The sequence below is a fragment of the Choloepus didactylus genome, chromosome 1 (assembly GCF_015220235.1).
Source record: "Choloepus didactylus isolate mChoDid1 chromosome 1, mChoDid1.pri, whole genome shotgun sequence".
Classification (NCBI taxonomy): domain Eukaryota; kingdom Metazoa; phylum Chordata; class Mammalia; order Pilosa; family Megalonychidae; genus Choloepus; species Choloepus didactylus.
Genome location: NC_051307.1, coordinates 51,706,242 through 51,719,845, shown reverse-complemented (window position 1 = coordinate 51,719,845; position 13,604 = coordinate 51,706,242). Strand labels below are relative to the sequence as shown.

General features: G+C 37.3%; 1 protein-coding gene and 1 long non-coding RNA gene across 4 annotated transcripts in view; one reads left to right on the top strand and one right to left on the bottom strand.

Annotated features, from left to right (window-relative positions):
• The window catches only part of ZNF654 (zinc finger protein 654), a 96,395-nt gene that overhangs the window by 12,581 nt on the left and 70,210 nt on the right, over nt 1-13,604 (bottom strand). For all 3 annotated transcript variants that reach the window (XM_037833868.1, XM_037833874.1, XM_037833885.1), the window contains one exon: nt 12,958-13,097. In XM_037833868.1, coding sequence (XP_037689796.1) covers nt 12,958-13,097 — 140 coding nt within the window. The remainder of the gene's footprint in view (nt 1-12,957; nt 13,098-13,604) is intronic.
• Nucleotides 1-13,604, top strand: part of LOC119531992 — a 41,422-nt gene that overhangs the window by 17,508 nt on the left and 10,310 nt on the right. The window lies entirely within an intron of this gene.

Genomic DNA, 13,604 nt, shown 5'->3' with positions numbered 1-13,604 from the left:
CTTGGTCCTGTTTTGGATGGGAAATACAGACAAACCAACTGTCAAAAGAGAGCTTTAACATAAACCCAATCAACAACAAAATCCTAGACAAGTGAGAGAAACAGACCTTCAGAATAAACCCATCAAGATAATCAGATACTCAATATCCGCAAAAATTACAAGCCATACTAAGACTCAGAAAGACATGGCCCAGTCAAAAGAACAAATTAAAAAGTTGGAGGAGATACAGAATTTGGAACTAATCAAAGATGTTCAAACAAATCTAGTAATTCAGGGGGATGGCTAAAGAAATAAAGGATATTAAGGAAACACTGGGTGAGCATAAAAGATTTGAAAGCATAGACAGAGAAAGAAAAGACTTTATGGGAATGAAAAACACCATGGATGAAATTAAAAATACACTAGAGACACACAATAGCAGATCTGAAGAGAAAGAAGAAAGGATCAGCTAGCTAGAAGACAGCATCCAAATGTGAACAGACAAAAGAACAGCTGAGCAAAGAATGGAAAAATTTGAGCGGTGTCTCAGGGAAATGACTGATGACACGAAGCGCACAAACATGTGTCATGTGTGACCCATAAGGAGAAGAGCAGGGAAAAGCGACAGAAAGAATAGTTGAGGAAATATTGGCTGAAAATTTCCCAACTCTTATAAAAGACATAGATATGCATATCCAAGTGCAATGTACTCCAAACAGAATCCAAATAGACCCACTCCAAGACACATACTAATCAGACTCAAATCACAAAGATAAAGAAAAAATTCTGAAAACAGCAAGAGAAAAGTGATTCACCACATCCAAGGAAAGCCACATGAAACTAACTGCAGATTTCTCATCAAAAACCATGGAGGCATGAAGGCAGTTGTACGATATATTTAAAATACTGAAAGAGAAAAATTGCCAACCAAGAATTCTTTATCCAGCAAGGCTGTCCTTCAAAATTGAGGAGAAGTTTAAAATATTCAGATAAAACAAAAGCTGAGAATTCATGAACAAGAGACCTGCCCTACAAGAAGTACTAAAGGGAGTACGGCAGGCTGAAAAGACAAGAGAGACAGGCTTGGAGAAAAATGTAGAAATGAAGATTATCAATAAGAGTAACAAAAAGGATAAAAAGAGAGAAAAATAAGATATAACAAATAAAAGTCAAAGGATAAAATGACTGAAGAAAGTACTGTCTTTACAGTGATAACACTGAATGTTAATGGATTAAACACCTCAATCAAAAGATACAGATTGGTAGAATGGATAAAAAAAATGATCCATCTATAAGCATTTCACTATAGACTCATTTTGGACCCAAACAGGTTGAAAGTGAAAGGCTGAAAAAAGATATTCCATGCAAGGAATAACCACAAAAAACCTGGGTTAACTATACCAATATCAGACAAAACAGACCTTAAATGCAAAAACGTTAGAAAAATAAGGACATGATATATTAATAAAAAGGAAAATTCACCAAGAAGAAGTAACAATCATAAATACTATGCACCTAAACAAGGTGCCCCAAAGTACCTAAGGCAACCACTGGCAAAAGTGAAGTGAGTAACAGACATCTACAATTACAGTAAGAGACTGAACACACCATTCTCATCAACAGACAGAACATTTAAGCAGAGGAAACAGAGAACCTAAATAATACGATAAATGACCTAGACCTAACAGACATATATAGAATATCACCCAAAATAGCAGGATATACATGCTTCTCGAGTGCCCATGGATCATTCTCCAGGATAGACAACAACTTGGGCCCAAAACAGTTCTTAACAAATTTAAAAAGACTGAAATTAAATGAAGCACTTTCTCTGATCATAATGGAATAAGGCTGGAAATCAGTAACATCCAGAGAACTGAATTATTCTGAGAATCGTTAATTGTACACTTTGGATGGACTGTATGGCATGTGAATAAAACTGTTAGAAAAAAATATTTTTTAATAAAAGATTTTAAAAATACTAAAAATTTATTACTCTCCAACTTGTTCCAAAAATTAATTTGAGATGCCTTATAGACATTCTTTGAGTACAATATGATTTTCTTTTCTTTTTTAAACAGAAAATTTATTTTCCCTTTGTCTCTTAAAGTCAGGGAAAAACAGTAAATCCCCAAAACCAAAAAACCTAGTAAGTTTGCCAGGAGAGGGCTACCAATAAGTATTTCAGGAAAAGAAGAAATCTTTGGATATGGTTAAGAAGTTTCATTTCAATTGAATTTACAAAGTAGCCTCTCAGGTTTCACTTTAACACTGGATTTGGCAGGTAAAAACAAAAACAAAACTCAGAAAATCATTTAATGTCTTCTTTGAGAAGACCAAAAGTGAGTGTTCAGTGTTTTCTAAGCTGCTCAAAGCAAATACCATGAAGTGGGTTGGGTTAAAAAATGGGAATATATTTGCTCATGGTTTTGAGGACAAAAAATGTCCAAATCAATGCATTATCAAGGCAATGCTTTCTTACTGAAGACTGGCCACTGGTGATCCTTGGCTCCTCTGTGATATGGCAAGCCAAGCATCTGCTGGTCTTTCCCTTCTCTTCTGGGTTCAGCTTCCTGCCTCCTGTGGCTTTCTCTGCTTTGTCTAAATTTCATTCTTTTAAAAAGGACTCCAGTAATAAGATTAAGAACCATTCTGACTGAGGTGGTTCACACCTTAACTGAAGTAGCCTCATCAGAAGATCCTACTTACAATGGGTGCACCCATAGGAATGGATTAGATTTATGAACATGTTTTTTGGGGGTACATACAGCTTCAAACCAACACAGGCAGGTTTAATGAATTTTACATTCTCTTTTAGTCAAAGACCGTCCTTTAGAAAACAACACATTGTGAAAGCCTTGTGGATCACACTCCCCTTTATCCATTGTATGGATGAATGAGTAGAAAAATGAGGGCAAAAAAAAAAATACTAAAGGAAAAACAGGGCAGGAGGGGGACGATTTGGGTGTTCTTTTTTTACTCTTATTTTTTTATTCTTACTTTCACTTTTTCTGGTACAAGGAAAATGTTAAAAAAAAAAATAAGATGGGGTGATGAATGAACAACTATATGATGGTAATGTGATCAATGGACTATATACTTTGGATGATTGTACGGTATGTGAATAAATCTCAATAAAAAAAATTGAAAACAAACAAAAAAAAACACAGCACCTATCCAGTGCATAAACATGTTTCCCAAGTAGCTACGTAAGAAAGGGCCCTATTAAACTACTAGCAAAATCACTAAGTTATCTAGTTGCTGAGAATAGACTGGCACAGGGTCTATAATGATCCACATAACTCAGATTTTTTCAAACCTGACCCATTTATAGTAAGTAATGTTTAACAGCAGAGATTGTGCATCAAGATGCCTGGGTTTGAACCCTGGCTCCAATATTTACTAGTTGAAGGACTTGGGCATAATAATATTATCTATTCCATGGATTATTGGACTAAAGGAAATAATGCATGTATAAAACACAGAATATAGGATGTATTCAGAAACTGTTAGCCGCTGCTATTATTATCATTATTTTTATTAGTAGTAACGGTTGAAGAGAAATGGTTAGGAGTTTACCCCACTGGTTTGAAATGAAGAGCAAAACCCTACCTGTGGATCAGGTTCTGTCAACAGAGAGGGATGATGAAGGACAACTGGCTCATAGGAAAAAACCATGATGGAACAGAAACCAAAGACCTTTGAAAAGCAGAAAATAATTCTGCCCTTTAAGCTATGATGAATAGCAACTTATAGAAGAAAGAAAAAGGACTCTAACATGTATAAATATAGAGAAGAGAGAGAAAAAAATAAGAGAACAGGCCATCATAACTGGCATACTCCAAAGGAAAGACAAAAAAGCAAGCTAAGGGCTCCTTCCTGGATAGGCAACTGGAATCACACACCCAGCTTCTATTCATAGAAGATGGCTGTGGCCAGGAGCAGGAAGACAGGCATTGTTCTATTTTTACGGTCCCTCTCTAAAGAGCAGGAATTGGTTAGCCAAGAGAAGACAATAAGAATAAAATACATCTTCTTGTTTATAGTTTTATTTTCTGCTGATTTTAGTTTACTTACAAGTATATTAAAATGAAACGACTAAACATGCTCTGTTTAAGTGCCTGTAAATACAGGAGCAGAGAACATTTCTGTGTTTGTAGGAAAAGATCTACTATAATACTTGTAACTATATTCCCTTTCAGAAAAACTATGTATTAAAAAATGCTAATACTTTCAAAACCATTTAAAGTGTAAGCTGTACCATCATTTCCTGAATCCCTCCTCCACTTGGAAATCCAATTATTTCAGTGATATGCCTTTGAATAAAGTTTAGCATTATCTAACTTAAATTATACTTAATTGTACTGCCTTAGAAGTTTTATTTTTTCTAGACCCTGTTCTACTACTAATTATCTATTTGACTCTCTGAATCTGAAGATTTTAATCTATAAAACAAGAGTAAAGAATGAGTTTATCTTTAAATCCCCCTTTCAGTACGAGGCTATTATTTTCAGTATAGTTTTAAAATTCAAAGGCACTGATCAAAAATATTCTTATAGCCCAGTGTTATTTCAGATTATGGCTGCAAATGAAACGTAGTTTTCCCTTAAGAATTAACCCTTAAGAATTAATGGAGGGGGGCGGGGCAAGATGGCAGACTGGTGAGCTGTATGTTTTAGTTACTCCTCCAGGAAATTAGGTAAAAAGCCAGGAACTGCGTGGACTGGACACCACAGAGCAATCTGTCTTTGGGCATACTTCATACAACACTCATGAAAACGTGGAACTGCTGAGATCAGCGAAATCTGTAAGTTTTTGCGGCCAGGGGACCCGCGCCCCTCCCTGCCAGGCTCAGTCCCGGGGGAAGAGGGGCTGTCAGCTCCGGGAAGGAGAAGGGAGAATTGCAGTGGCTGCTCTTATCGGAAACTCATTCTACTGATTCAAACTCCAACCATAGATAGACTGAGACCAGACACCAGAGACTATGAGAGCAGCCAGCCCAGCAGAGAGGAGACAGACATAGAAAAAAAACAACACGAAAAACTCCAAAATAAAAGCAGAGGATTTTTCGAGTTCTGGTGAACACAGAAAGGGGAAGGGCGGAGATCAGGCCTTGAGGCTCATATGCAAATCCCGAAGCAAAGCTGATCTCTCTGCCCTGTGCACCTTTCCTTAATGGCCCTGGTTGCTTTGTCTCTTAGCATTTCAATAACCCATTAGATCTCTGAGGAGGGCCGTTTTTTTTTTTGTTTTTTTTTTTTTTTTAAATCCTTTTTGCTTTTTCTAAAACAATTACTCTAAGAAGCTCAATACAGAAAGCTTCAAAGAATTGAAATTTGGGCACGTCAAGTCAAGAGCAGAACTAAGAGAGCTCTGAGACAAAAGGCAATATTCCAGTGGCTGAGAAAATTCACTAAACAACACAACTTCCCAAGAAAAGGGGGGTGTCCGCTCACAGCCACCATCCTGGTGGACCGGAAACACTCCTGCCCATCGCCAGCCCCATAGCCCAGAGCTGCCCCAGACAACCCAGTGTGACGGAAGTGCTTCAAATAACAGGCACACACCACAAAACTGGGCGTGGACATTAGCCTTCCCTGCAACCTCAGCTGAATGTCCCAGAGCTGGGAAGGGGGAGCAGTGTGAATTAACAGAGCCCCATTCAGCCATCATTTGAGCAGACTGGGAGCCTCCCTACACAGCCCAGCAGCCCAGAACTGCCCTGGGGGGACGGCACTCACCTGTGACATAGCACAGTCATCTCTCAACAGAGGACCCAGGGTGCACAGCCTGGAAGAGGGGCCCACTTGCAAGTCTCAGGAGCCATACGCCAATACCAAAGACTTGTGGGTCAGTGGCAGAGACAAACTGTGGCAGGACTGAACTGAAGGATTAGACTATTGCAGCAGCTTTAAAACTCTAGGATCATCAGGGAGATTTGATTGTTAGGGCCACCCCCCCTCCCCGACTGCCCAGAAACACGCCCCACATACAGGGCAGGCAACACCAACTACACACGCAAGCTTGGTACACCAATTGGGCCCCACAAGACTCACTCCCCCACTCACCAAAAAGGCTAAGCAGGGGAGATCTGGCTTGTGGAGAACAGGTGGCTCGTGGACGCCACCTGCTGGTTAGTTAGAGAAAGTGTACTCCACGAAGCTGTAGATCTGATAAATTAGAGATAAGGACTTCAACTGGTCTACAAACCCTAAAAGAACCCTATCAAGTTCAGCAAATGCCACGAGGCCAAAAACAACAGAAAATTATAAAGCATATGAAAAAACCAGACGATATGGATAACCCAAGCCCAAGCACCCAAATCAAAAGACCAGAAGAGACACACCACCTAGAGCAGCTACTCAAAGAACTAAAGATGAACAATGAGACCCTAGTACGGGATATGAAGGAAATCAAGAAGACCCTAGAAGAGCATAAAGAAGACATTGCAAGACTAAATAAAAAAATGGATGATCTTATGGAAATTAAAGAAACTGTTGACCAAATTAAAAAGATTCTGGACACTCATAGTACAAGACTAGAGGAAGTTGAACAACGAATCAGTGACCTGGAAGATGACAGAATGGAAAATGAAAGCATAAAAGAAAGAATGGGGAAAAAAATTGAAAAACTCGAAATGGACCTCAGGGATATGATAGATAATATGAAACGTCCAAATATAAGACTCATTGGTGTCCCAGAAGGGGAAGAAAAGGGTAAAGGTCTAGGAAGAGTATTCAAAGAAATTGTTGGGGAAAACTTCCCAAATCTTCTAAACAACATAAATACACAAATCATAAATGCTCAGCGAACTCCAAATAGAATAAATCCAAAAAAACCCACTCCGAGACATATACTGATCACACTGTCAAACATAGAAGAGAAGGAGCAAGTTCTGAAAGCAGCAAGAGAAAAGCAATTCACCACATACAAAGGAAACAGCATAAGACTAAGTAGTGACTACTCAGCAGCCACCATGGAGGCAAGAAGGCAGTGGCACGATATATTTAAAATTCTGAGTGAGAGGAATTTCCAGCCAAGAATACTTTATCCAGCAAAGCTCTCCTTCAAATTTGAGGGAGAGCTTAAATTTTTCACAGACAAAGAAATGCTGAGAGAATTTGCTAACAAGAGACCTGCCCTACTGGAGATACTAAAGGGAGCCGTACAGACAGAGAAACAAAGACAGGACAGAGAGACCTGGAGAAAGGTTCAGTACTAAAGAGATTCGGTATGGGTACAATAAAGGATATTAATAGAGAGAGGGAAAAATATGGCAAACATAATCCAAAGGATAAGATGGCCGATTCAAGAAATGCCTTCACGGTTTTAACGTTGAATGTAAATGGATTAAACTCCCCAATTAAAAGATATAGATTCGCAGAATGGATCAAAAAAAATGAACCATCAATATGTTGCATACAAGAGACTCATCTTAGACACAGGGACACAAAGAAACTGAAAGTGAAAGGATGGAAAAAAATATTTCATGCAAGCTACAGCCAAAAGAAAGCAGGTGTAGCAATATTAATCTCAGATAAAATAGACTTCAAATGCAGGGATGTTTTGAGAGACAAAGAAGGCCACTACATACTAATAAAAGGGGCAATTCAGCAAGAAGAAATAACAATAGTAAATGTCTATGCACCCAATCAAGGTGCCACAAAATACATGAGAGAAACATTGGCAAAACTAAAGGAAGCAATTGATGTTTCCACAATAATTGTGGGAGACTTCAACACATCACTCTCTCTTATAGATAGATCAACCAGACAGAAGACCAATAAGGAAATTGAAAACCTAAACAATCTGATAAATGAATTAGATTTAACAGACATCTACAGGACATTACATCCCAAATCACCAGGATACACATACTTTTCTAGTGCTCACGGAACTTTCTCCAGAATAGATCATATGCTGGGACATAAAACAAGCCTCAATAAATTTAAAAAGATTGAAATTATTCAAAGCACATTCTCTGACCACAATGGAATACAATTAGAAGTCAATAACCATCAGAGACTTAGAAAATTCACAAATACCTGGAGGTTAAACAACACACTCCTAAACAATCAGTGGGTTAAAGAAGAAATAGCAAGAGAAATTGCTAAATATATAGAGACGAATGAAAATGAGAACACAACATACCAAAACCTATGGGATGCAGCAAAAGCAGTGCTAAGGGGGAAATTTATAGCACTAAACGCATATATTAAAAAGGAAGAAAGAGCCAAAATCAAAGAACTAATGGATCAACTGAAGAAGCTAGAAAATGAACAGCAAACCAATCCTAAACCAAGTACAAGAAAAGAAATAACAAGGATTAAAGCAGAAATAAATGACATAGAGAACAAAAAAACAATAGAAAGGATAAATATCACCAAAAGTTGGTTCTTTGAGAAGATCAATAAGATTGACAAGCCCCTAGCTAGACTGACAAAATCAAAAAGAGAGAAGACCCATATAAACAAAATAATGAATGAAAAAGGTAACATAACTGCAGATCCTGAAGAAATTAAAAAAATTATAAGAGGATATTATGAACAACTGTATGGCAACAAACTGGATAATGTAGAAGAAATGGACAATTTCCTGGAAACATATGAACAACCTAGACTGACCAGAGAAGAAATAGAAGACCTCAACCAACCCATCACAAGCAAAGAGATCCAATCAGTCATCAAAAATCTTCCCACAAATAAATGCCCAGGGCCAGATGGCTTCACAGGGGAATTCTACCAAACTTTCCAGAAAGAACTGACACCAATCTTACTCAAACTCTTTCAAAACATTGAAAAAAATGGAACACTACCTAACTCATTTTATGAAGCTAACATCAATCTAATACCAAAACCAGGCAAAGATGCTACAAAAAAGGAAAACTACCGGCCAGTCTCCCTAATGAATATAGATGCAAAAATCCTCAACAAAATACTTGCAAATCGAATCCAAAGACACATTAAAAAAATCATACACCATGACCAAGTGGGGTTCATTCCAGGCATGCAAGGATGGTTCAACATAAGAAAAACAATCAATGTATTACAACACATTAAAAACTCAAAAGGGAAAAATCAATTGATCATCTCAATAGATGCTGAAAAAGCATTTGACAAAATCCAACATCCCTTTTTGATAAAAACACTTCAAAAGGTAGGAATTGAAGGAAACTTCCTCAACATGATAAAGAGCATATATGAAAAACCCACAGCCAGCATAGTACTCAATGGTGAGCGACTGAAAGCCTTCCCTCTAAGATCAGGAACAAGACAAGGATGCCCGCTGTCACCACTGTTATTCAACATTGTGCTGGAAGTGCTAGCCAGGGCAATCCGGCAAGACAAAGAAATAAAAGGCATCCAAATTGGAAAAGAAGAAGTAACACTGTCATTGTTTGCAGATGATATGATCTTATATCTAGAAAACCCTGAGAAATCGACGATACACCTACTAGAGCTAATAAACAAATTTAGCAAAGTAGCAGGATACAAGATTAATGCACATAAGTCAGTAATGTTTCTATATGCTAGAAATGAACAAACTGAAGAGACACTCAAGAAAAAGATACCATTTTCAATAGCAACTAAAAAAATCAAGTACCTAGGAATAAACTTAACCAAAGATGTAAAAGACCTATACAAAGAAAACTACATAACTCTACTAAAAGAAATAGAAGGGGACCTTAAAAGATGGAAAAATATTCCATGTTCATGGATAGGAAGGCTAAATGTCATTAAGATGTCAATTCTACCCAAACTCATCTACAGATTCAATGCAATCCCAATCAAAATTCCAACAACCTACTTTGCAGACTTGGAAAAGCTAGTTATCAAATTTATTTGGAAAGGGAAGATGCCTCGAATTGCTAAAGACACTCTAAAAAAGAAAAACGAAGTGGGAGGACTTACACTCCCTGACTTTGAAGCTTATTATAAAGCCACAGTTGCCAAAACAGCATGGTACTGGCACAAAGATAGACATATAGATCAATGGAATCGAATTGAGAATTCAGAGATAGACCCTCAGATCTGTGGCCGACTGATCTTTGATAAGGCCCCCAAAGTCACCGAACTGAGCCATAATGGTCTTTTCAACAAATGGGGCTGGGAGAGTTGGATATCCATATCCAAAAGAATGAAAGAGGACCCCTACCTCACCCCCTACACAAAAATTAACTCAAAATGGACCAAAGATCTCAATATAAAAGAAAGTACCATAAAACTCCTAGAAGATAATGTAGGAAAACATCTTCAAGACCTTGTATTAGGAGGCCACTTCCTAGACTTTACACCCAAAGCACAAGCAACAAAAGAGAAAATAGATAAATGGGAACTCCTCAAGCTTAGAAGTTTCTGCACCTCAAAGGAATTTCTCAAAAAGGTAAAGAGGCAGCCAACTCAATGGGAAAAAATTTTTGGAAACCATGTATCTGACAAAAGACTGATATCTTGCATATACAAAGAAATCCTACAACTCAATGACAATAGTACAGACAGCCCAATTATAAAATGGGCAAAAGATATGAAAAGACAGTTCTCTGAAGAGGAAATACAAATGGCCAAGAAACACATGAAAAAATGTTCAGCTTCACTAGCTATTAGAGAGATGCAAATTAAGACCACAATGAGATACCATCTAACACCGGTTAGAATGGCTGCCATTAAACAAACAGGAAACTACAAATGCTGGAGGGGATGTGGAGAAATTGGAACTCTTATTCATTGTTGGTGGGACTGTATAATGGTTCAGCCACTCTGGAAGTCAGTCTGGCAGTTCCTTAGAAAACTAGATATAGAGCTACCATTCGATCCAGCGATTGCACTTCTCGGTATATACCCGGAAGATCGGAAAGCAGTGACACGAACAGATATCTGCACGCCAATGTTCATAGCAGCATTATTCACAATTGCCAAGAGATGGAAACAACCCAAATGTCCTTCAACAGATGAGTGGATAAATAAAATGTGGTATATACACACGATGGAATACTACGCGGCAGTAAGAAGGAACGATCTGGTGAAACATATGACAACATGGATGAACCTTGAAGACATAATGCTGAGCGAAATAAGCCAGGCACAAAAAGAGAAATATTATATGCTACCACTAATGTGAACTTTGAAAAATGTAAAACAAATGGTTTATAATGTAGAATGTAGGGGAACTAGCAGTAGAGAGCAATTAAGGAAGGGGGAACAATAATCCAAGAAGAACAGATAAGCTATTTAACGTTCTGGGGATGCCCAGAAATGACTATGGTCTGTTAATTTCTGATGGATGTAGTAGGAACAAGTTCACTGAAATGTTGCTATATTATGTAACTTTCTTGGGGTAAAGTAGGAACATGTTGGAAGTTAAGCAGTTATCTTAGGTTAGTTGTCTTTTTCTTACTCCCTTGTTATGGTCTCTTTGAAATGTTCTTTTATTGTATGTTTGTTTTCTTTTTAACTTTTTTTTTCTTACAGTTGATTTAAAAAAGAAGGGAAAGTTAAAAAAAAGAAAAGAAAAAAGACAAACAAGGAAAAAAAAAAAAAAAGATGTAGTGCCCCCTTGAGGAGCCTGTGGAGAATGCAGGGGTATTCGCCTACCCCACCTCCATGGTTGCTAACATGACCACAGACATAGGGGACTGGTGGTTTGATGGGTTGAGCCCTCTACCATAAGTTTTACCCTTGGGAAGACGGTTGCTGCAAAGGAGAGGCTAGGCCTCCCTGTATTTGTGCCTAAGAGTCTCCTCCTGAATGCCTCTTTGTTGCTCAGATGTGGCCCTCTCTCTCTGGCTAAGCCAACTTGAAAGGTGAAATCACTGCCCTCCCCCCTACGTGGGATCAGACACCCAGGGAAGTGAATCTCACTGGCAACGTGGAATATGACTCCCGGGGAGGAATTTAGACCCGGCATCGTGGGATGGAGAACATCTTCTTGACCAAAAGGGGGATGTGAAAGGAAATGAAATAAGCTTCAGTGGCAGAGAGATTCCAAAACGAGCCGAGAGATCACTCTGGTGGGCACTCTTACGCACACTTTAGACAACCTTTTTTAGGTTCTAAAGAATTGGGGTAGCTGGTGGTGGATACCTGAAACTATTAAACTACAACCCAGAACCCATGAATCTCGAAGACAGTTGTATAAAAATGTAGCTTATGAGGGGTGACAGTGGGATTGGGAATGCCATAAGGACCAAACTCCACTTTGTCTAGTTTATGGATGGATGTGTAGAAAAGTAGGGGAAGCAAACAAACAGACAAAGGTACCTAGTGTTCTTTTTTACTTCAATTGCTCTTTTTCACTCTAATTATTATTCTTGTTATTTTTGTGTGTGTGCTAATGAAGGTGTCAGGGATTGATTTAGGTGATGAATGTACAACTATGTAACGGTACTGTAAACAATCGAAAGTACAATTTGTTTTGTATGACTGCGTGGTATGTGAATATATCTCAATAAAAAGATGATTAAAAAAAAAAAAAAAAAAAAAAACAAAAGAATTAATGGAATGTCAAAATGGTAGGTGCTGTATGTGTGTTTTGCCCATAATTTCACCTAACAGTACTGTGTGTATGTGTTACTCATAATTTCACCCAACAGTACTTGAAGGACAGATATTTAGAACATTCTCATACCACTTTATAAATTATATGGTTGCTAGTAAATCTGCTGCTCTATATACGCTACCAAGTTATCAAATATTTTTAAATATGTTTAAAATAATTAACCAAATTTATAAAAAAATTAATTTCAAACATAATAGTTCTTTTATAACACATATGTTTATCTTAAACATGTACATGGTCAATTAGTGATGCACATTTTCTTTTAGTATCCCTAGTTTCTAGAACTTACTATCATGCCTCGCACAGTTAAAAAAAAATAGTGTCTTAATAGTTTCACATAATTTTAAAAAATTAATATAAAGTCCAAACTCTGCTAATCAGTGCTCCTGGTTCCACATCAATTTCTGTATTAGGAACACTTACCAGATACAGTACATCTCTCCATTCTGGAGCTGTGGAATAAGAAAGGATTCACAGAGTTGCAAAGCTAACATGGTCTTGCCTTCTTTCTCAGTGTTACAGATGATATCAATTCCACTCTTACAATCAGTTTTCAATAAATGCTATAAAAGGAAAAGAAAAATCAGTTATTAAAAATATATAAAAAGCTAGTAACAATAAATGTTTACAGTAGACATTCAGAAGAAATTACTTAGATTTCTAGTTTGTCTTCAAAAACAATGATGAATTGTATAGAAATATTTTCATGGTTTCATAGTTTCACAGTGTAGCACCTAAAGTTTACAATGACTCTTTTTAGTCTCATTTAATGTCCCCAATCTGCAGGTAAGTAGGGCAGATGTCCAATAGGAAAAGATTAATTCTTTCATCTTATAAAAAAAAAAATCAAAATAACAAACATGAGCATTTAATTTCTTAGTACTTTATTTGAAAGGAAAAATCATGTTTCTCAATTTTTATTTGACTTCTCAGTCACACCAAAAGCTCAATATGAATAATTGTTATTAAGGGGTACAGTTTTTAGTTTCTTCATTTGTTAATATTACTTTATGTCTAATTCAACAGGAATTTAAAGAATAGTGCCCAAAAAGAACACATCTAGACAATGT